Below are 23,267 nucleotides of genomic sequence, written 5' to 3' on the forward strand. Positions count from 1 at the left end.
ATATACAAACATGTTAATAGTTTAATCATTATTTGTTGTGTTTTAGGGCACACCTGTTTGGTTTGATGGGGGTATTGATTACCCCCTTCCCGGCTACTGGGTAAGAGGGCTGGAGAAAGGCTTTGTGGAGATTGAGTGTGTCACAGATAGAAAGGTATGTAGCCTACAGTACACTATAATGTCTAATGTAAATTTACTGATACTATAATGAGGATAAATATAATACATCATTTAGGTGGGTGTCAAAAAGTTAGTGGGTAGATATAGAGTGGCCGAGCAGTTAACCGGCCGAACCGTAATCCATAGCCATAACATCGGCAAGGGTTCGAGGCTCACTCGCTCCATGGTGGGAAGACTGTAAAATAAGCTGTAGGGTATTGTAGGGTTTATTACTTAAATTGGGCACATTTGAGCTGGCCTAATGCGTTTGGTTTTCCATAAATTCTTATACTGGATCTGTTTTTGGTAAAAATGAATTTGGGACGTTCTAGTTGTTAGTGCAGTAGATTTCATTTATTTGGGTCACATATTACAAAATATCTATAGATAAAAATTAAGCACCACAATAAACCAGATCAGTTGATTACCCTCAACAAACCTTGTCCAAAGCGATTGCAATAATGTTAAACAGATCTAGATTAATAGCATTGTTATGAAATGTCAGAATAGGATTATAATATTAATATTATATAATTGATGTGTTTACAAATCCAATCCTTAATACCAGTATTTTTACAGGTTAAATTTACTGTACTCTTTATCATAGTGAAAACAATAACACTCTACCTGTAACAGTATGAAAAAAAACCTGTCATTATGATTCAAAGAATTTATTAAACACAATACGTTTTTTATATGAATAAATAATAATATTAGTTTAACCTATTAATTATTCAAGGGGTTGAGTAGAACTAGCATGGTATACTCTACAGTAAGGAGTTAAAGAAATAAATGAAAAATAGATTATGTTATGATGAAAAGCGATTTACTATCAATTATATTACACAAATTTTATTTGAAAAAGGTTTAATATTTCTGTCTCTAGTCTATGATTCTTCTTAAAAATTGAATATATACACGAATCTATTTGACCAAATCTATTACAATAGAACCACTATTAAGGAGGAGACAACTGTGGCACCCAGCAAAGTGATTCCTTAATAGGAGTGTCCTAAAGGAGGGATTTTTATATTTTGTTTAAATCTTAATTTTAAAAATGAAAACATCAAAGTATTTTATCATAAAGTCCTTTTAAGTTGATTTTTGACACCTACACACAGTATTTTAAATGCAATGATAGCTCATTTATATTCATATATTCAAGGCTATCGTCACCATCATCATCTGTGTATTTAGTGAATTATATAATTAAATTAAAATTTCTAATTTTACAACTCAATAACAAAAATATCCTTGTTTAATCTCTATAATAATGATTGTTCTGAATTTGATATTTAGCATTGGTCAATCAAATGAATCTTGATAGTAATGCGTCGCAATCTAAAATCCGCAAATATGATAACTGTATATTAAACTTTAAAGTTCAGAGTGTCGCCAAAATAATAGAGACTAACTGTATACAGTAGTTTACAGACTTCTCATGAAATTTTATACTTTAGTTTACCACAAGACTTTTTATACTGTATATAATAATAAAAATATTAAATAAGCTAGTTCTGTATTGATTTCAAATTTGTATTTCATCATAATTTTATTGTTATTGTTATGATAGATTATAACTTTTTTGTTATTGTGTTTTTATAAAGACTGATATCATTAAAAAATATATTACATTTCTGAATTTGTTTGTTTATTATAATAATATTCTATGAATGCTTCACTCCTTGACGCTACTTAAATTATGTTATTATGCAATAATATTCATAGGTTTTACCAAAGGATTTATATTTTTATTTCGGTTTATTAAAATATAAAATAATAATAGTAATAATCAATCAGTATTTTAAAGGTCAGCAGTGAAAAGATGAAGCTGAATTGAGAGCAAAAAAAAAACAAAAACTTATAACTCAAAATAATATATAAATAAAGAAACATACTGTAGTATACAATATTAAAATATTCAAATTGAAGAAAAATATCTTAAAATGATTATGTTATTGCTATGAAAAGCTAAAGCTGAATTGAGAAAAAAACAAAAACTTATAACTGACAAATAATATATAAATGAAGAAACACAGTACACAATTATTCAAATTGAAGGAAAGTGTCTTAAAATGATTATGCTAGCTACTTACCTGTACATATAGGTGATTAGACTAACACTAGGTTTTTATTCATATTCATTTGATAGAAATATAAAGTAGTGGATAACAACAAAAGGATACGTGTTCGCCATGACAACCTAGAAGTACAGGAGGTTGAAGATATGATTTCGCTAAGGTAGTATGTATTTTATTCAGAAATCATTTTTAAAACTCTGTCTACACTATTAAACTTTATGTGACAAAAAATGTGATGTGCCCATTTATGGATGATGATGTCATGTCACTACCATATTTGGAAATATCACTATCATATTTGGGCACATCACATTTTTTGAAGGGCTGAGTTTAATTTGGTGTCCTCTATCTTTTGCATATAAATTTAGGAAGGGTTGAGAAGTTCTTCAATTGTAGTTACAGTTTTGTAAAATAATGTATTTTATTTCCCTGATTTTTATTGTTTAGAGATCTACATGAGGGATCATTGATATTTAATCTAGAGACAAGATACAACAAAGGATTAATTTATGTAAGTATAGTTATTATTTTATATATTGGCAATAAATGTACCAAATAGTCACAAACAATTAATTGCCTACTAGCTTGTAAAAACTAAAAAGTTATGAACAAATTATGCCTTCTCATTTATTTTTAGTTTCATTTTATATAATGTAAGACGGAAGGAGTATGATATTTATTAGTGCAGTAATTGGAATTTTCAAAATGCCACTAATCTAACAATTTAAATATTTGTCCACCAAGATCAGTAATGTGCAAAGTCTGTATTTGTTTATCACAGCAGGTGAAATGTCAATCGTCAGCATAATTACAAGTGAACTTTATACTGTTCATTTCTATATATTCTTTCTGAGCACCCTACATAATTCAGCATATCTCCTCTGAAACCGCAAGAATGTGGTTGTTTTTCATATTAGATAGTAGATATCACGGTAGATCTCCTATTAAGGGACTCATTTGGGACATGACAAACTTTCACCTCTTTAGGGGTGTGGCCAAATATGTGTTGACTGCAGTGTTCAAACCTACTGTACTTTTCGGTCTTTGTTCGTTTCATTAGAAAATTTCCAATACCAAGGATGTCTCCTGAATAACTAAAAAATGAGTTTTTTTAATTCCGAAAATTAAAAAATTCAGCAGCTACTATATGTTTTAAATCTTGAATACACCGAAATTCACACCATACAGTTTGTAAGAAGACTTGTAGAACTTTTGTTTAACCTCAAATTGATTTTTTAAAATCTATTTTGAAAATGTTTATTTCAATTTTTTCGACTTTTTTTTCGGTCTCTGAATTTTCTTAATGGAGGACATGATCAAGATTTTTATACAGATAAAATATTTCTTTAAAATAAACAATATTTATGTTTTGTTACGTGCTTCTTTCAACATAATGCTATTGTAATGGTAATTTAGTTTATGGTAACCATAGTAATTTTAATACCCGTCATACTGTATTTCACAAGGCTAGTGTTTGACTGACTGATTATTTCCTTATTTGACTTGATGAAGATATAAGTATAATGTATTGAATAAGAAAATGTATTACAGTTTATAATTGATGGCAATGTAATCAGCATTAAGCATTCTTTTGTTATTGTCACAATGTACTGTATATGACCTATTCTTCTAAATCTAAACATAATTCATATTGGAATTTTATATCGTACAATATTGTAATTGAGTCAAATGGCCGAGCGGTTAAGGCAGGGGCGCTGTTTACCATACCTAAAGAGCCTACAATATCGGCATGGGTTCGAAGCCAACTCACTCCTAGTTCTGCTGGTGGAACAAGTCTTCTCAGATAAAGACTATAAACCAGTCCAGTGTACACAGATATAACCCGTGTACACTTTAAAGAACCCAGTACATTCTAGACTAGTACAGGGTTACTCCGGTAAACTAGTTCACAAAATAGCCCTTGTATCAGAGGGATTACCATCTACAGGTATCTGATTGGACAGTTACTATTACTAATTTACTGTATGTAATCCTTGGCCACTTGTGCCAAAGACATAAAAACAAAATTTCCAGTGTTTTGTAAACATTTTGCTTGTTTACAATAGGGTTTTAATGTATTTTCAGTATAAATATAAACATTCTTTAATATGGTATTTTACAGTATATAATTCTATAACATAAAACAATTTCTCCAAATAATGAGAGGAATGCTGTGATTGAACATTTCAGTAACATGGTTGCTGTATGTTCTTTTATTCAATTTATTCATTATCACTGAATGTCTTGCAACATAGCGCACTTAACAAGATTTCTCAAATCAGAGCGGTTATTGGCCAAAGTGTGCAAAAACTTGTTTATTTGTCTTTTCGTATTTTTTCATTAATCAATTTATTATGAATTTTAAATGGTGAATAAATTGATATATTTTTAAATTCTCAGAGTTTAATAAGTTACATTGACGTAAACAAATTTCTAGGAAAGTTAAAATGTATTACAGTTTAAATTATTAAAATCTTCCTTCAGCCATTTTGACATTTTTTATTTTATTTTGTTTCGTTTTCAGACATATACTGGTAGCATACTTGTAGCTGTGAATCCTTATCAGCTGTTTGATGTCTATGGTGTTGACACCGTCAAAAAATATGAAGGTGTACTTTTGGGCCAATTACCCCCGTAAGTACCACCTTCTGTACTCCAATTGTTCAACAATTACTATTTAGCTTTTGTGACTATACATTCAAGTATTCAACTCTAATTTTTGAATTTGTTATATTGGTGGCTTTTTAGTGTTGATATGTCAGACAAATCTGTACACCAGATTTATCTTGCCTTAGCAAAAAAACTAACTTTGCTTAAATAAATGATTTTGCTTAAGTCAGTTTTCAAAATAATCTAAGCAAATACATATCCATTCCATAAGGCAAAAGAACTGGTTTGATGAATAAACAAAAAGGTTGATAAACTAGTTACTGGAGGCAAAGTTAGGTGTCTAATTTGGTCTTTGTATTTCTTTTCCGCAGTCATCTATTTGCAATAGGCAACTCCGCATACATGAGCATGCAGAAAGCAGGCAAGAACCAGTGTATAGTGATTAGTGGTGAGAGTGGGGCTGGCAAGACAGAAAGTACAAAACTTATTATGCAATATCTAGCAGCCATTAATAAGTCCTCATCCAATCTTATTACAGAACAGGTACAGTATTGTAGGATAGATGAAGTGTATTAAGGATAATAAGCTCTGTCTACACTATCAAACTTTATGTGACAAAAAAATTTGATGTGCCCATATATGGACATGATGATGTCATATCACTACCATATTTGAGCACAAAACATTTTTGTCAAACTAGTTTGATAGTGTAGATAATAATATTAATACTTGGAACATCAAATAAAGGACATTTATTAAATTTAAATACTTATATATTTTAATAATTAAGATGAAAATGCATTTTTTGTTTTTAGATTTTAGAAGCAAATCCAGTCCTGGAATCATTTGGAAATGCGAAGACGATCAGAAACGACAATTCAAGTAGATTTGGAAAATATATTGAAGTATATTTCACAAAGTAAGTCATTTCAATTGCAATTATGAGGTTAAAGAAAGGGGTCAACTATTGTGCTACAGTATTAATAAGTACTTTTACATTATGGAGTCCTCTCAGAAAATGAGATAAGATTTTAAGCTGTGTGGGAGTATGAGTAAAGTGGAATGACAAATTAGACGTTAACACTCGCTTATTTTTATGGTCAGTAATTATGAATTAATATGTTTTATATTTGTAGTGGTTCTATTACTGGTGCTAAAACGACAGATTATCTCCTTGAAAAGTCCAGAATAGCTCATCAGGTATGTTTTTATTCATAATTATATACAGTATTATAAAAATAATAATACATTTTTTTCGATAAATTGTGAATAAAAAAACCAGCGAACTCAATCTTTTCAAAGGTCTTTTTAAATTGATATTTTATACATATTTAATCATGAATTATACAAGTTTATTTTTACATTATTCAGGCTCCAGGAGAGCGAAATTACCATATTTTCTATGAGATGATAGAAGGCATGTCAGAGGGAGAGAAAGCTAAGTATGGTCTGCGACATGCTTCAAACTATCGCTACTTAAACCAGGTATGTATATGGGATTATTAATGAAAGTCTGTGAATATGGGTGAATATTAATGAGTAAATATGAATATAATTATTTAATATGAATATTAATGAGTGAATATAAATTATTGAATATGAATATTAATGAGTGAATATGGATATAAACTTTAATGATTCAATATGAATATTAATGAGTGAAAATGGATATTAACGATTTAATATGAATATTAATAAGTGAATATGAATTTAAATGATTCTGAATATTAATTAGTGAATATTAATATACATGATTTAATATGAATATTAATGAGTGAATATGAATATAAATGATTTAATATGAATATTAATGAGTGAATATGAATTTTAATGATTCTGAATATTAATGAGTGAATATTAATATAAATGATTCAATATAAATATTAATGAGTGAATATGGATATAGATTTAATATGAATAGTGAATATTTAACATAATTATAAATAATAATATAAATATTATTTAATATTTGTTTCTAGGGTGGAAGTCCGCAGATCAGCAGTCGTCAGGATGCTGAGTCTTTTATACGGTTGGTGTCGGCTATGGAAATCCTCAAGTTCCAGCCAGCTGAGATGGAAGCCATCTTTAGTGTCCTGTCTGCTGTACTACACCTTGGAAATATCAAATTTACTTCATCACAGGTAATGGTTCTGTAATTCTTCTGAAAAATATTATATGAATTTATATATTCCAAATACTTTATAATTATTCATTCACTGAGAATCTCTTAAGTAATATAAAATATTTCTTTATTTACGTACCAGCATGGCCGAGAAGAATCATTGATCGTGTCAAATGTTCAAGAACTAAGAAAGTCGGCCCAACTACTAATGGTGTCTTCAGAAAAACTTGAGAAAGCGATGACACATAAGTTCATGAGAGTAAGTATTTTAACTGAGACTATGCAGCAGAGGTCAGAGGTTATGAGAGGTCAGAGGTTATGAGAAATGACTCTTCTTGTGGATCCTTGATCATTTTTCATCATTCTATACATTTCAAATAAATATATGTTAATGTTATAATATAATAAATTATATATAAAGATATGTTTCATTTATTGATTATATTTGTTTCCATAGGAACCTGGTGGTGAAAGAATCATGTCACCTTTGACCCATGAACAATCACAAGATGCAAGGTAAATTGAAAAATAATGTCTTTACAAAGAATTTGAGGAATTTAAATAGATGGAAAAAAATACTAGATACAAAAGATATCCATGTTCAAGACCCGGCACATTATGTGTGGTTAAAATCAGTACCCATAGTATAGACAAATAATATTTACTGAATTGTAACTTAATTGTGATCAAATGTCAAAGAGATTGTTATGTGGCATTAAAAATATGAGGACAATTTGATTCGCTTTCCATTTGTTAGTGTCATTTGATTATGTGGTATAATCAAATTATCAAGGCCCATTTACTATACATAGGTATTTATAACAAAGGAGATATCTGTGTAGTGTATACTATATGTAATCTGTAATATTATGTAGCTATTAATAAATAATAGTAATAATTATATATTGTCTTTAAGGGATGCTATTGGAAAGTCTTTGTACTCAACATTGTTTACTTGGTTGATTCAAAACATCAACAAGGTGGTTAACAAAGCACAAAAAGTATCTTCAATTGCAATCCTCGACATATTTGGCTTTGAGGTAAACAACACTAAAGTATACTTTGAACAAGTGTCAGAGTGGTTAAGGCAGTGGAACCGTAATATGTATCCATAACATATGCAAGGATTCAAGTCTTCTCGGATAAAGACTATAGATACATATCTTGCTCTTGTGAACTTTAAAGAACCTAGTACATCTTTGAAGATGAGTAGGAGGTTACCCCGGTGCCTTAGTACACACACAGCCACTCGTCATAACTGGGCCCTAGAGCAGTCTTTGGCTGGTGAGACCACCCAGTATGAAGAATACATGATACAAAAAATAATAATAGTAGTACCTTTGCATTGAATTGGTGTTTGCCCTACTCTTATTTTGTATTGTTTTCACTTTTTTGCATCATGTATACTGTGAGGAAGTTGACAATTAGGTAAAAATATTCAGTATCTACTGGTTTTTTTTTTTTCAGGATTTCCAAACAAACAGTTTTGAACAACTGTGTATCAACTATGCAAATGAGAACTTACACTTTTTTTTCAATCGTCATATTTTCAATCTTGAACAGGTTAGATATTAATTTTAATTCATTTTATCTTTCATTTTATTCAGTTTATTCAATTTTACAAACACCATACAAACAAAATTAAAAATTCTAATTATTTAGTATAGATCTACGCTTATAATGTGTAAGTATAACATTTTTTAATGTAATTTTTATATTAGGAAGAATATATGCGGGAAAACATCAAGTGGACGAATGTGGCGTACAAAGATAACCAAATGTGCCTTGATATGATTGGCAAACGACCAATCGGAATCTTCCATCTTCTGGATGATGAGAGTAGCTTTCCTAGGGTATATAAAAAAATGTTCATTTTATATTTCATATATTTTTATTTGATGCTTGATACTAGACCCTTTATTCCTGAGGAAGAGTCATCGATCTTTTTTTAAAAGATGCCACAGTGGGTGCAGATACAACTTCAGGCTTTAGAACATTCCAGTTGTCAACCACTCGGTTGCCAAAAAATTTAGAATGCTATGCTTATTTCAATTTTTTATTCAATTTTGTAATCTTGCAGGGTAAAGATTCATCGTTTCTTGATAAATGTCATCACAACCATAACCACAATGAGTTTTACCAGAAACCAAAGATGTCGAGAACAGAATTCTGCGTTCGTCATTATGCGGGTCTTGTCAAATATAAGGCTACCGGTTTCTTGGACAAAAATCGTGATATGCTGAGAGTCGACGTTTTAGAAATGTTGATAAAGAGTAAAGCTCCTGTAAGTGGTTTTTGTGTATATATTAAATTGACTTAGAAGAACAAATGCTTAAAGGCCAATTTACACAGACCTGGAGTAACGGTAATTAAAATAGAATCTATGTAATTCCTTATGACCACTTACACACAACGCGGACGGACGGCCAGTATAGATACAGATTCTACATGGGATTAGCTACGCGGTTTTCCACTTACCGTTACCGCTCGTCTGTGTAAATTGGCCTTTATGCTGAAATGACAATGGCTTTGACCCTGAATAAAAAATAACATATATAGAATTTCAATAGAAATGTTTAGTTTATCAGAATTTTAATGTCCCTTTTTGCAGCTTGTTTCTAAAATGTTTAAGAATCTGCGAAAATCGGAAGAGACGCGGGCAATGATGACCCAGGGTCTGAGCTCGATGAAAAAGATGCGAGCTTCTACCGTTGGAACAAGATTCAACGAGTCATTACATGATCTAATGGCGAACATGACTAAGTAGGTCAATTTTTCCTCAAAAGAAGAATGCAAATATATATATAAATCTCAATACTGCCGTGGTGACAGCTGGTAATTCTGACATGATCATAGGCCTATCAATTTTGTTTGACAATATGGGCTTACGACTGACTGTCTGGGATGTGCATTGTCTATTAAATTTTAATTCAATTTTATTACATTTTCTAAGGTGCAACCCATTCTTTATTCGATGCATTAAACCGAACAACGACAAGAAGCCGATGAACTTTGACCGGCCATTGGTAATGGATCAACTGCGATATTCGGGGATGCTTGAAACAATTCGCATTCGTAGGCTAGGTTACCCAATACGAATGACGTACACAGCTTTTATTGACAGGTCTGTATAAATGTATTTCTGTATAAAAACAATTTCTATGTACATCCAAGTGTAGTTTTTTCTTGTGTTTTTACTGCTATTGTCAACATTCTTTCTTGCATTTTTTTTAAACAGATACCGTTTTTTAGTTGATCAAGTATCTTTCCGGATGCCTTTACATGAAATATGCAAACAAATTCTACACACAGCAGATAAATCATCATTTGCCAAGGATTACCAAATAGGTTCTACAAAAGTAAGTTTTCTTTAAAATTTCTTTAAAGTAATTCGCTAATTAGAGTATGGATGAACTATATCATGCTTTATAAACTAAATCTCATTTGTAGAAACAGTCGTGAGTTATAATCCTGGCACTAGATCGGGATTGAACCCTGGACCTTGGGATTGTAAGGCAACTACCAAGCTACAGCTTCACTACAAATTTCAGTCACTTTATATACTGTAGTATAAACAATTTTATTTTAGTAGGTGCTTTAAATGAATACACAGTTTCTTACTTTTATTTCTCTCGTAGGTTTTCTTAAGGGAACGACTTGAAAGTGATCTAGAAATGCGGCGATCTAGAATCGTTAAATCCGCTACGCTCATATTGCAGCGATATGTACGTGGCTACCTGATGCGAAAACGTTTCCTGAACCAGCGTAAAGCCGTTGTAGATATTCAAAAGTGTTTTAGAGCTTGGCAAGCACGTAAGAATTATAAGTTGATGGTTCGGAGCATTATCCTCATACAGGCTGCATACAGAGGTTACAAACAGAGGAAAAAATACAAAATGGTATGTTTCTATTCAATATTTACAGTTGCTTCAGTACTTAACCGCATTTACTGCAGTAATGAATCAAACTATTGCACATATATATGTACTTACTCTTTTTCCTTGTACCAACTTTTTGTTTCATTTGTTTAAGCTACTTCAAATGAAGCAACAGTATGCTGCCGTTCAGAAACCACACCAAACAGCACCCTCTATTCAGAAATCTCCATCACATGTTGATGTTTCTCACCTTGATATACCCTATGAACTTTCCGCAGTACTGAATAAAGTAAATGGTAAGTTATAAGATAATATACTCAGTATAGTTCCTTTTTTTTCCATTTTTACAATAATAATATAATAAATCACTTATTTATGTATAAAACATTTTTTGGTTTTTTTCAGAGTGGAATTCTCCTCACAGTGAACGAAACATTGTAAAAGTTGTTGGAAAAGTTGCGCCGAATCAACAAATGTTGATTTTCCCATTGGACGTCAATCAGTTTCCTTTCTCAAAATATGTCAACATTTATTTTCGGGTAAGTCACGCTTCTTAATAATATAGAATTAGTGGCACTGTAAATTAGTGGTTGCTGTACTTGCTTAACTTTCCTTGGTTCAAGTCTTACTTTTAGTACAATATCAGAATTGTTCTGAACTACAAATGTATAAAAATAAATTTATATTAATCCTTTTGGTTTTTGTTTCTACAGAATTCTGATTTGGGTGTTTCAAGACGGCCAATTACATCATCATTTCATAATTTGAATGAAGAGGATGAGAGTAAAGCAATAGCAATGTTTAAACTGATTCAAAGGTTTATGGGAGACCAGCAGATGGAAAAGAACACAGCAAACATCTATGGCAATTTTATTGTACAGGAGGTAAAGTGATGTCACAATCAATATTCTAATTATAGATATTGAGAAATGTATTTATATAATTTGCCTGGAATGTTCCATTTTCTTGCAAGGTGTGTCAATTTGTGAATAAGGCCAAATATTGGTATAATCAATATCCTAATTATAGAGATTGAGAAATGTATTTATATAATTTTTCTGGAATGTTCCATTTTTTTTCAAGGTGTGTCAATTGTTAATAAGGCTAAATATTGGTATAATCAATATCCTAATTATAGAGATTTAGAAATGTATTTATATAATTTTCCTGGAATGTTCCATTTTTTTCAATATGTGTTATTTTTTGTCAAAATGTTGGTATAACATAATTAATATTGTCTCTTTAGGGCTTGAACTACCCAAAGCTAACAGACGAAATCTACAGCCAGCTATGCAACCAAACATTTGGAAACCCATCTGAAGCTGAGAATGAACGAGGCTGGATTTTGATGGCTAACCTGCTAGGCTGTGTACCTCCATCAAAGAAACTTTATAAATATCTTCTGAAGTAAGTATAGGTGTAGGAGATTTGGCTGTAAAGTCACATGAACCAATGCTTTTGAAAGGGTACTGTGAAGTGAAGTTTGCTTTTTTTGGTTTTTAGGGGTGTGGGCAGATTTCTCTTGGCATATCTATTAATAAATAAAAACCAGTACACCCCAGAGAATTAAAGCAATTAATAACCGCAACCTTTTTTGTATAGATACGTTTCAGACCATGCATACAACGGTTTTAAATCCTACTGTCAACACAAACTACTCAACATAAACCCATATGCCCTCGATTTCGGTGTAGCCCGTATGTACCCATCGACACTCCTTGAGTGGAAGGCACATCGACTGCGTTCTAGGATGGCTTTGAAGTTGTCCTTTATGGACGGTCAAGAAATCACCGTGCAGGTACACTCTTGGACAACGGGTGAAGAGTTGGTGGCATCCGCCCTAAAGGCCAGGTTTGTACAAAATGTTTATGAATCTTTCTCAATACTATTTGAAACGGAGCATAGTATATCCATCGGTAATAAAGACACTACTCGTATGTATTGGAGCATAGTTAACCCAAATTTGATGATGTTTAAAAATTTTGGCTTTACCACGTTGAAACACCGGTTCTCGTCAGGTCACCGAAGTTAAACAACGTTGGGCCTGGTTAGAGCTTGGATGGGAAACCATCTGGGAATATCAGGTGTCATTAGGCATTTGAAATCAGCACTGTTGTCTCTTATGGCATCCCCTGCATTTGGTGTCTGCCTCCTACGTATTGGCCCATGCCTCTCCTTTGGTCAAGGTGGGCACTAGACGAGAAAAGCACTTGATCAATGTTAGGACCAATCAAAGGTGCTTTTAACAGTCCTGGCTTAGTTTCATCCATCATTCAGATAAATGTAAAACTAATTGACATTGTCGTTCACGACAGACGTCGACCTTAACAAAAATTATAAATTTCTTATGTTCTGAATACCACAGAGGCAGTGAAAAGAACCTACAAGGATGGTCTCTGCAACTTCAAGAAGGCACAGTACGCTACGAACTCTCTGGCTTTGACTATGTCTTGGATCTTATTGGTGAGATGGAGTTACCACCAGGTCTTCAGGAGCAGGAGTCAAATTTCCTGGTGTCCTCTGAAACAGTTCAGATGACCACAGCTCAAAGAAAGAGAATGTCAAGAACAAGGTGATACATAATTTTTCATTTCCTTACAATATAGATAGTTTGTTGTAAATAAATAGAAACCAGCTCAGCATTGGCTGTGTTGTGGTCCATGATTGAGATATAGTCTGCCGAACATGCAAAAAAATATAAATAATACTGAAATATTTTTTGATTCACAGATCTGGTAAAGACATAGACGCTTTACTGGAAGGTGATGTTGTCATGCCCAATTATCAACCAGCAGCTCGTTGGAACGGTCGTGCCCCTTCTGATAACAGTGTTTCCAGTATTCCCGAAACACCCTATCCCGACTACGACATGGACGACGAAATGGTTCAACCGTATCATTTGGGGTATGGATCGCCAACTCCTCATCAGTTACCCACGATTGTAGAATCCCATCCGCACTCCTCATCTAGTGATGCTGAAAGTGTACACTCATCCGCAGCAAAATCGGCCATGTCTGTCGGGAAGAAAATCCGAAGTGTTCCCATTCCTTACGGTGGAACACGATCTCAACTGGATAGCTATGTAGATGATGTATTTAATCCTGTACTTGAGACTGGAGATCTTCTTAGTCCGTCACAATTGGAAAAACGTTTGAAAGGAGGTGGGAAAGGTCCACCTGGATATGTTCAGACACCAATGTACCAAGGTACCTTTTTTTAAGAAATTGTAGTAGTTAGATTCTTCTAAACATGCACATAGTAAACGTGAAAATTGTACAATACCCTTCTGATGTTTTATATTAGTATGCACTTTCAAACTGCATGATATATTAGTAATTTGAGTGAACTTGACTTGCATAAGTAATGTAGATAGGTTTATGTTTTCATCCATTTTATGTGCTATGTCTAGAGAACTTTTAAGGAACGTGGATTCAATTCACAGTTGAAATTGCTGCTTATGATGGCAAGCATGCAAAATAGTTACCATCAAACCAACCATCTTGATGTGATTCTGACCTTTCAACTCTGACTTCTAAAATGTGGTTTATTGTGCTATATGCTGTGAATTGGGCCTTGTATTTCTTGTATCACTCACATTGATAATGACTTTCTTATTGTACCCTATATGAAGCACATCTTCCTTAATACAACATTTTATTTCTTTCTTTTACCCATCGTCTATTCATCTCTTTGCACTGTTCATGATTTCTTCTGTACCTCCTATCACAGTCCCTCAGCAACCCACAATGATCAATATGGCTGCTCAGCCAAGCATGACTATGGCCCCTGGAATGATGGCCCCTGGAATGATGGCCCCTGGAATGATGGCCCCTGGAATGGTGGCCCCTGGAATGGTACCAGGCATGATGCCTGCAGGTGTACCAGCAATGCAGGGTAAGTATGATTCCTTTGCTCTGTGCATTGTGGTGGGTTGTAATGATTTTCTAAAAGATTCTTTTTAAATGCACACAATAGTTTTCATAGACCTATCTCAAGTTCTTGTTAATTGTTCCAGGGTAGCTCTTGGTTGTAACACATACTGCAACAAATTATATAGTGTTTTTAAAATCTACAGTGAGTGCTCATTTTGCAACAACCTTGAAACTACTTATGGCATTTTAATTGATTGTCTAAGCGCGGGTTGGGTTGTTCTTCCTCACTCGATACCTCAATACAGATTTGACAGATTCTAGATCCAACGACATATTGGTTGTCGCAAATCAAAAGCTCCTTATAAAACTAAAACAATTGAATGTAAACACATGCATGATCTCATTCGTATTCTCCAATCACAGCACTCCTAGATATTCATCCTGATTTTGCTTTCTATTGTATAACTTTAGGCTATGCCACAGTACCTACTATGAATGGCTACCAAATGCAAGGTAATTTTATGTAATATGAATTTATGTTTATAAATCTAGTAACAATTTTTCGTTGCCCACTACTTACTTATTACACTGTATGTCTTCAGTAGGTAATTTTTATTTGATTGTATTTGTCTTACAGTGCCAGCAATGCAACCAGCGATGCAACCAGCCATGACCCAGCCAATCATTGACCCTTCAACTCAAGCTCTACAGCAAATGATGCAACAACAAGCTTTAATGAACCAACAAACAATTGCAGTTAGTATCTGAGAATTGTGACCATCATTGAACCACATTTTAGATTTTTGTTTTGTTAAAATGCTTAATACTATAACTGTGTATTTGTCCTAGACCTGTGGTTATAAGTTTGAGTTGGGAACTAGACCTAATTTAAAATCGAAAACTGACAACAAAGCTAGCTCTTTACATTATATAGTTCTATCATTATTTTAATTGTTTTGTAGGCCCAACAACAGCAGATTCAACAGCAACAGACCATGTTACAAACAATGATGATCCAGCCAAATACAGGATTCAGCGTGCCTGCAGCAGAGCCTAGCACATCTGGCCTAAAGCTAAAAAGTGCCATGTTCAATCCTAATGACAGACATGATAACAAGAAGCTCCAATTCAACAAAACTGTTGTCAACATTAAGACAGATACAACACCAGAGTACACAGATGTATTGGTTTCACCAACTACTTCTCCACATGTCTCCCCTCCATTAGTAGTTACGAACCCACCAGGCGTTCCAGCGCCACCTCCACCACCAGGCGTTCCAGGGCCACCTCCACCACCAGGCGTTCCAGGGCCACCTCCACCACCTCCCCCAGTTAACGAAAATTTACTACTGATGAAACGTGGTAAGGTTGTTGATCTTGATGACGACCGAGCGAGGACAATTCGAGTTGGAAAAGTGGTATGGCCACCACGTAATGGTGCTGTTGGATTGAAACCAGTTGAAAAATCTACTTCAGAGATCAAAAGCACCATCAAAAGCGCTCCAGTGGATCCACAAGACCATTTAGAGCAGATAAGAAAACGTGCAAGTGTAATGAAAGAAAGAAGAGACAGTAATGGTACATCATCGAAATTACCTCCTCCAAAACCAGCGACCAAACCAAAGAGAAAGTTATCAAGAGGAGCATCGTTTCAAAGAAAGGTTGATGATCACACATTGGCATTGCAGAAACTCCGCAATAATGGAGTCACTTTTAATAAAAGATTTCCAGATCCAGTTAAACCATCTGAAACACCGTCAGTTCCACCACCACCTCCACCAGCACCACCTTCCAGTAAGTTTCCCCCAGGACCACCACCTCCCCCACCACCTCCACCACTGGCCACTGAGACAGGTGATGACGGCCAATCAGCTCCTGCTGTTGATCATCGTTCCGAGGCACTAAGCATTTTGAGATCTAAGGGACTTTTACCAGCAAATAAGGTAAGGTTAAAGGAATTAAAATAACATATTTCATTTCAGTTTCAGTTTGTTTTTATAATTGTTATTGTAATCATGTTTGATATGCTAATTGTTAACATTTTTCTATGTTGTTTAATGTTTGCGCTTACTACATTTTACGTACATGGTGTGTATTATTGTAAGAAAATCACACTTTAAAATATAACCATTCTGTTTTATTGTTAGTTTATGTAGCAAACATTGTCATCTTTTTTAGGTGTTCTCATATTAGTATTTTTATATATTTTTGGAAATAATTTTATGTTAATGTTATTGCCTATCACACCTTAGAAAATTAAGCTGTGTAAATGTAGTGACTTTTGCTTTCAGACACCAGTTCAAAGGGTTAAAATCTTAGCTCTAACATCTCTGCTACCTACACTATGAAGATAATTTTAGAGAGCATTGGTTTACTTATTGCCCTTGCTGTTTGGTGAACTATTCCTTTGCTTTAAAATGACGAGATAGAATATTGCTTTCATCTGTAATTTGCTATGCTTTTAAAGGGGTTTAATACGTGCTTGCTTTTTCTTTTTTATTGCAGTGAAAATTAATTTACCACCATTCAGGAACCACTGTATTAAATACCAGATACAGTATTTCAGTGGTGGTCCCAGAATGGGTGTTCTGATTTACCCATGTTACTTCAAGGTTTAGCGAAAAAATCTCAAATAGTATACAAAAAAACGCACTCACCACCATGTGACCTTGTTGTTTGTTGTGAGAACACTTGTAATGCTATGTTGTAAATTTAACATATTTTATTATTTCATCATTGTGTGTTTTTTTTTGTGTATGCTTTATGTTTGTGTTGCTTCTCTTGTGTTAGCCTATCATTATATCAGAACCGCAAAACACTGCAAATACCAGCAAAATTTCAGAGGATTCAGATGATAAAATGGGCTTTCAAAATTTGCGCTCAAAGCTGGTAAGCAAATAGATGAATGCCTAAACTAGTATATTAGAGGCACTGTAGATTTGTTTAGGATCTCAATGCTGTCTTTTATTCTATTATTGCATTTGCAAATGGGTCTTTTGTTACAATCTATGCAAGTTGACTTTAACTGCTTGGTGTGTGGTAACGTTTTATATTTAATGCACTCAATAAAATAACTTTTCTTCAGTACAATAATCTGGACTAATAAAATTAAAATAAACATTACTACCAAATATATTTTGTGTTGCTTCACTGACAACTAATATTCTCTTGTAATTAACTTTTTGCATATATTAATGTTGTATTTAGTGAAATGTTTTGTGTTATGTTTGTTTCCTTTTTGTAATAGTCTGCCTTTTTAACTGAGCCAAAAACATCGCCAAAATTAGAAGAAAAACCTGATCTTAAGAGAGAGATAATATTTACTTCACCCGCTCAGCTGGTAAGCATATTAACACTGATCTAGATCAAAATGTATAAATCTGTTAAATACAGTAGAACTCCTAGTAAGAGGAAACTGTCAAAACCCAACAAAAGTGTTACTTACTAGGAGTTTCCTCAGAATAGGAATTGTTCATAGTTATAAAATATATATTGTCGTTTCACAAAAAAATGTCTCCTTACTCAATATCAGCTGTTTCCACACCTTCTTTCAACCATCTTCTAACCAATTTCAAATTTTAAAATATATAAAAACTAGATCTCATCACACCTAACTCGAAGTTAATTAATTCATCATCTAATCCCTCTGTCTACACTATCAAACTAGTTTGACAAAAAAAATATGGTAGTGATGTGCCCAAATATAGTAGTGATTTGACATCATCATGTTCACATCATGTTCATTTTTTTGTCACATAAAATTTGATAGTGTAGACACAGCATAACATGACTATTTAATAGTCACCCATATATTATGTTATATTATTATTGTTTGTTACAGTCACCTAGACCTCCACCAAGTCCACGACTAGAAGTACTAGAAGAGACATCAACGTCACTGTTTCCATTATCAAGTCAGTCGCCATTTTATATGTACAGTGTGACAAACTGGCAACTAGCAATTCGAAAAGAAGTAAGTTATTATTAGTGCTAAATGAATATGTATGTGGGGACAGAACTTTCACTTCAGTATGTACATGCCCAGTACAGGTCAACTTATGGTTGTACAAAAATACAATTTGAACAATGCTTAGTATTAATTTGTAACAGTGTCTTTGGATCAGTAGTAGTAGATATTAATTTGCATATTTTTCAATACAGGTGTTTTGTCCAGGTGAGAAGATTGAGAGCCCACTGGTCATAGACCTACTGTTCATTCAGGTGGTTACTGATACAATGTCCAACAACTGTGTTCGCATGACGAAGAAAGACAAGTTACGCATGCAGATGTTGCTTGGTAAGTCTTACAGGTCCAAGTTCACCTTATGGGTTATTAAACTATTGTACAAACATTACTTTTGATTATATATTCCCAATTTAACTAATTATTTATTACACATGTTATGTTTCAGATAAGAATGGCATCACATCTAAAAACTTAAAGGAAAAGACAGTGTTACAACACAAAGCAAGTGTCAAGAAAGAGATAGTATCGACAGCTCAGACCCTTCCACTCTACTTCACAAGATTCTTCCCAGTAACAGTATGTATGTCAGGCTAGGCATGCCTGGTTTTATGTCCTTTGTCCTCTTAATAAGGGTTAATATGGGTTGTTCCATTAAAAGAGTTAATATGGGTTTGCATTTCCCCTCATTCATTTCACAGTAAAGTATCTCCTTAATATAAGGTTATCCCCTGAATAGGGATGTCCAAAAGGAAGGAGTCTACTGTATACAATGTTAGATTCTTGTATCTATGTCTTTGGAGATAGACAAGTATTTTTTTCTCTTACACATTTTTTTTTTCATCATCATCAATTGTATTTGTTTGTAGGGTGGTATCAAGAACCCAAAGGCAGAGCTCCTAGGTGTTAGCCACACTGGCATTCGATTGGTCCATCGACAGTACGAACCCACAAGTGATCAACTGATTATACTTGAATCATTTAAGTAAGTATTTAAAGCCTTTCATTCATGATTCCCTTGTATCCTGTGTCAGATGTAGCCCTCCTCATGTCTTAAGACCAATTTACACATTAACGGTAATAAAATATAGAATCTATGTTATTCCTTATGACCATTTACACACAATGCGGTTCCCACTCATGATAGATACAGATTCTACATGGGGACAAGCTATGTGGTTTTCCGCTTGCCGTTACTGTGCTGTGCTCGTCTGTGTAAATTGGCCTTTAGCCAATTGCTTCTGTAATTGGTGTCCTTTCCCCCATAGCTCCTGCGTATGTTGTGAGGTCAACTGTACATTTGTGTTGTTGTTTCTAGTGCTGGTTCTTGGTTGCCATTCTGTCATTCATCCTCCCTTCTTGCTAAATGACTTGCCTATCTATCTATGACTTTGACTCATTAACTTAAACAATTATTCCCATTTTAACCAAAACTATTCAACCACATGCAACTACTAAAGACAGACTAATTTTGTTATTTTTAGGTTTTCAGAGATTGTGGAGCTAAAAGTCACACAGAATGGTACCCTTCGAATTCATCTTTCAAACGACATGGTTATACCACTCTACACAAATAGGGTAAACATTTCAACATTTTAATGTACCCAAATATTTAAAAATATTCCACTAACAATGACAATGTATTCATGCATTGGGTCTATTGTATTTTTAATAATTAAACAAATGAATGAATATTTCAATTATTCAATTATTATAAAATTCTTTTATTTTAGGCTGCCCAAATTAAATCTATGATAGAGGCATACATTATTGATCTTGAACGAGACTCGCAACATGTGAGGGCAGTAAAAGACTACATTACGCAAGAATCTACCCTTCTGAGCTTCCATAAAGGGGACATTATCAAACTTGCTGGTGTTGGTCAGAGCTTAAACTCCGGTATATATACAATTTATTTTGATTTAATAAAAGTACAATTGGTATTAATGTATACATTTTTAATATATTATTTCATAACACCAAATTTATTATCTTTATACTGCCCTCAATCTTTGCTGCAGGTGGACATCGCTTACGACTTCGTAATCAGGGCTTCCGACAATATTTCATTAAACAAGGTTTCTGTATTTTCTTGGATAAATCCAACTGTTGTTGTTTTAATATTTGGGGTTGTCTTGGTGTGAATTATCCTTAGATGTTTTGTTACAGTAGTTGTTGGATTATGGGATATATGTCTGTTGCATTGTGGTATTGAATAGTCTGTTGCATTGTGGGATATTAATGTTGATTTATGTCAATGCTAATTTTTTTTATAGCTTATCTATGTGTATAAATATGAATATTTGGTGCTATGTATATTTGATATTTGTTTTATATTGAATATCTTGCAATGGCCTGTGTTGTTATTAAAGTTAGAAAGTAAAAATGTTAACAGGGAAGAATTTCACTCTTCTCTGAGGTTAACAATTAAAAATTCTGATGATTTTTTGGCATTAAATCTTACTCATTTATGTTTGTATATTCTTCTAATACTGTGAATGCTTTGTTATTTGTGGTGCTATTATACTGTACATTTAAGTTAAAGTTATGTTTTTCTGTTAGCGTAGGGTTAAGTAATCAATTGGTTCTTTTTATTCAAATATCTTTACAGTAGAACTCCCATTAAACATTCAGGACCCAACAAGTGTTCCCTTAATAGGGGTTTCCCATGAATAGGGGTTGGCTGTAGTGTTCAAACATATTTGTCATTCATTTCACAGGAAAGTGAAAGTGGTGGTTGATTTTAATATTAAAAGATATTTTTATTTGTTTGTTTTATGGCAAAGTTTCCCCTGAATATGAATTTCCCAGGAAGGAGAATTCTACTATAGCAATAATTAGCCTTTTTAGCCAATCTATGCTTTAAATTTATTTTCAGATTGGCTTTATGGAATGTTGCATGGAAAGACTGGAAGCTTCCCAAGTGAATATGTGGTGCCAGCTTCTGGTCCAGATGCTCAACGCAACACAAAGGTATGCTTTTTTTTTATTGGATTACAGTTAGTCTATCTTGCAAAGATTACTTTGATTATATTAGGTGTTACATAGTTAAATAATGTATTGCAATAATAATCTAACAGAAATTTACAAGAATTACTAGAATATTTAGTGGTTAGAATTTATGGATTATTCAATCTATTAAATATTTTGTAACAATAGGAAAATAGCATAACAGTTATATTTCTATGAATGTACTGCATTGTAACTCTAATACATCCTGTATCTCCTTACAATCCCTTTGAGTTAACAAATAATTGACAAATACCGTTGGTGTCCATATATTATCATTTGATCTTCTAATATGCAATATGCCATGCAGCGAACCTACAGGTTCAAACCAATAAATAAACACAAACCAATATTATTAGATTTAGATAACATAAAAAATGAAGATTAATTAAAACAGACTTTGAATAGAAAAAAACCCCGAAAAAACAATGTTTTCACTTATAAAACAAATGGTTAAATTCAACCAAAAATCCATTGGCTGGCAGCCAATTTGACTATTTTTTGCTTTAAATTACAATTTTTCAGGTATATACATTTTTTTTGGATCTAATTTTTGGTCAAATTAGATAACTATTATGTGACATTAAAATGGCATATTCAAAAAATTAATAATAATTATTTTTTCAAGGGGACAATACATCTTTAATTAAACTTCACACAAATGGGAACCTCAGTTCCCGCAGGTATCTGGTTTTATCTTATATTTGTAGGATATATTTGTTGTGGTTGTTTAGTGTACAGTTAATAGACTATTGGAAAATTAGGAAAAAATGTATTGCCATTCCCTAGTCAGGATATGATCTCAGTTGGGCGCAACAGAATATAGATGATAGTGTATTTAATCCCCTTCACAACATTCCTTATCCTTGATCAATTTGACGCAGTAGGATGTTAAGAGGAACTCCACAATTGTCATATCTCAATTACCTTAAGTGTTAAGTGTCACATAAGCATACAAAAGTATCGTCTACTCTCAATAGGCCTAGAGTAGATATGTTCCTGCCCTGGATTAAGGGCACTTAAGTGGACTTGTAGGTGGTTCTGTGACCTTAGGAAGTGGTCACTGCTAATCCAACGGCCTACAAAAAAACCTCAACTGACCTACTTATAACCAGTTATGTATTTATTAAGTAGTTGGCAAGTAGAATAGTATATCTGATAAATATGTATGAGGAGCAACACTGTTAGATTGCTTTAAGGTAGGCTTCATTTATTTTTAGGGTATATTGTCTACAACTAGAGTAGTATTTTTATATAGTAGGAAGGAGTCCCCTTCAGTATCCAACAAAATGTGAACTTAATACATTTTGGCATATATATTCCCCCTCATTCGTTAATAGGGGGGTTTCTCTTTAATAGAGGTGTCTCTTTAATAGGGTTTCTCCTAAATATGGGTTTCTTCTTTTTATAGGGGATGTTCAAAAGGAGGGATTGTACTATATATTCGATTTTAAGTTGTTTCTTGTTCGATACAATATACTGCTATTATTAGAAAGTTGTATGTATGTGTGTTTGTTCTGATATATTATATAGTATGTGTCAGGTTTGTGGTTGTTTCCTTAGATAGGCTTG

At 33.1% G+C, this 23,267-nt stretch overlaps 2 protein-coding genes and 1 pseudogene across 6 annotated transcripts in view; 2 read left to right on the top strand and 1 right to left on the bottom strand.

Annotated features, from left to right (window-relative positions):
• LOC144840243 (adhesion G-protein coupled receptor G4-like) overlaps positions 1-23,267 on the bottom strand; it is a 58,371-nt gene that overhangs the window by 13,483 nt on the left and 21,621 nt on the right. The gene's annotated exons all lie outside the window — the stretch shown is intronic.
• Positions 1-23,267, top strand: part of LOC144840242 (unconventional myosin-XV-like) — a 33,333-nt gene that overhangs the window by 2,747 nt on the left and 7,319 nt on the right. The window contains exons 2-41 of one of the 5 annotated variants that reach the window (XM_078695991.1): positions 47-154; positions 2,312-2,400; positions 2,688-2,751; positions 4,765-4,874; positions 5,222-5,393; positions 5,666-5,769; positions 5,987-6,050; positions 6,222-6,335; positions 6,830-6,991; positions 7,115-7,231; positions 7,430-7,488; positions 7,889-8,012; positions 8,440-8,535; positions 8,694-8,825; positions 9,053-9,256; positions 9,584-9,735; positions 9,926-10,096; positions 10,211-10,331; positions 10,611-10,871; positions 11,005-11,146; positions 11,256-11,389; positions 11,564-11,734; positions 12,097-12,257; positions 12,453-12,701; positions 13,216-13,422; positions 13,581-14,056; positions 14,580-14,744; positions 15,194-15,235; positions 15,360-15,478; positions 15,685-16,665; positions 17,513-17,611; positions 17,970-18,062; positions 18,564-18,695; positions 18,884-19,019; positions 19,135-19,265; positions 19,556-19,671; positions 20,171-20,264; positions 20,420-20,585; positions 20,708-20,764; positions 21,565-21,659. In XM_078695991.1, the coding sequence (XP_078552117.1) occupies positions 47-154; positions 2,312-2,400; positions 2,688-2,751; positions 4,765-4,874; positions 5,222-5,393; positions 5,666-5,769; positions 5,987-6,050; positions 6,222-6,335; positions 6,830-6,991; positions 7,115-7,231; positions 7,430-7,488; positions 7,889-8,012; positions 8,440-8,535; positions 8,694-8,825; positions 9,053-9,256; positions 9,584-9,735; positions 9,926-10,096; positions 10,211-10,331; positions 10,611-10,871; positions 11,005-11,146; positions 11,256-11,389; positions 11,564-11,734; positions 12,097-12,257; positions 12,453-12,701; positions 13,216-13,422; positions 13,581-14,056; positions 14,580-14,744; positions 15,194-15,235; positions 15,360-15,478; positions 15,685-16,665; positions 17,513-17,611; positions 17,970-18,062; positions 18,564-18,695; positions 18,884-19,019; positions 19,135-19,265; positions 19,556-19,671; positions 20,171-20,264; positions 20,420-20,585; positions 20,708-20,764; positions 21,565-21,659 (6,390 nt within the window). The remainder of the gene's footprint in view (positions 1-46; positions 155-2,311; positions 2,401-2,687; positions 2,752-4,764; positions 4,875-5,221; positions 5,394-5,665; positions 5,770-5,986; positions 6,051-6,221; positions 6,336-6,829; positions 6,992-7,114; positions 7,232-7,429; positions 7,489-7,888; positions 8,013-8,439; positions 8,536-8,693; positions 8,826-9,052; positions 9,257-9,583; positions 9,736-9,925; positions 10,097-10,210; positions 10,332-10,610; positions 10,872-11,004; positions 11,147-11,255; positions 11,390-11,563; positions 11,735-12,096; positions 12,258-12,452; positions 12,702-13,215; positions 13,423-13,580; positions 14,057-14,579; positions 14,745-15,193; positions 15,236-15,359; positions 15,479-15,684; positions 16,666-17,512; positions 17,612-17,969; positions 18,063-18,563; positions 18,696-18,883; positions 19,020-19,134; positions 19,266-19,555; positions 19,672-20,170; positions 20,265-20,419; positions 20,586-20,707; positions 20,765-21,564; positions 21,660-23,267) is intronic. The other 4 variants (XM_078695992.1, XM_078695993.1, XM_078695994.1 and 1 more) reach the window with 4 other exon arrangements.
• Positions 12,829-12,946, top strand: LOC144841631 (5S ribosomal RNA; annotated as a pseudogene).

This window comes from Antedon bifida, chromosome 4, assembly GCF_963402885.1.
Source record: "Antedon bifida chromosome 4, ecAntBifi1.1, whole genome shotgun sequence".
Classification (NCBI taxonomy): Eukaryota; Metazoa; Echinodermata; class Crinoidea; order Comatulida; family Antedonidae; genus Antedon; species Antedon bifida.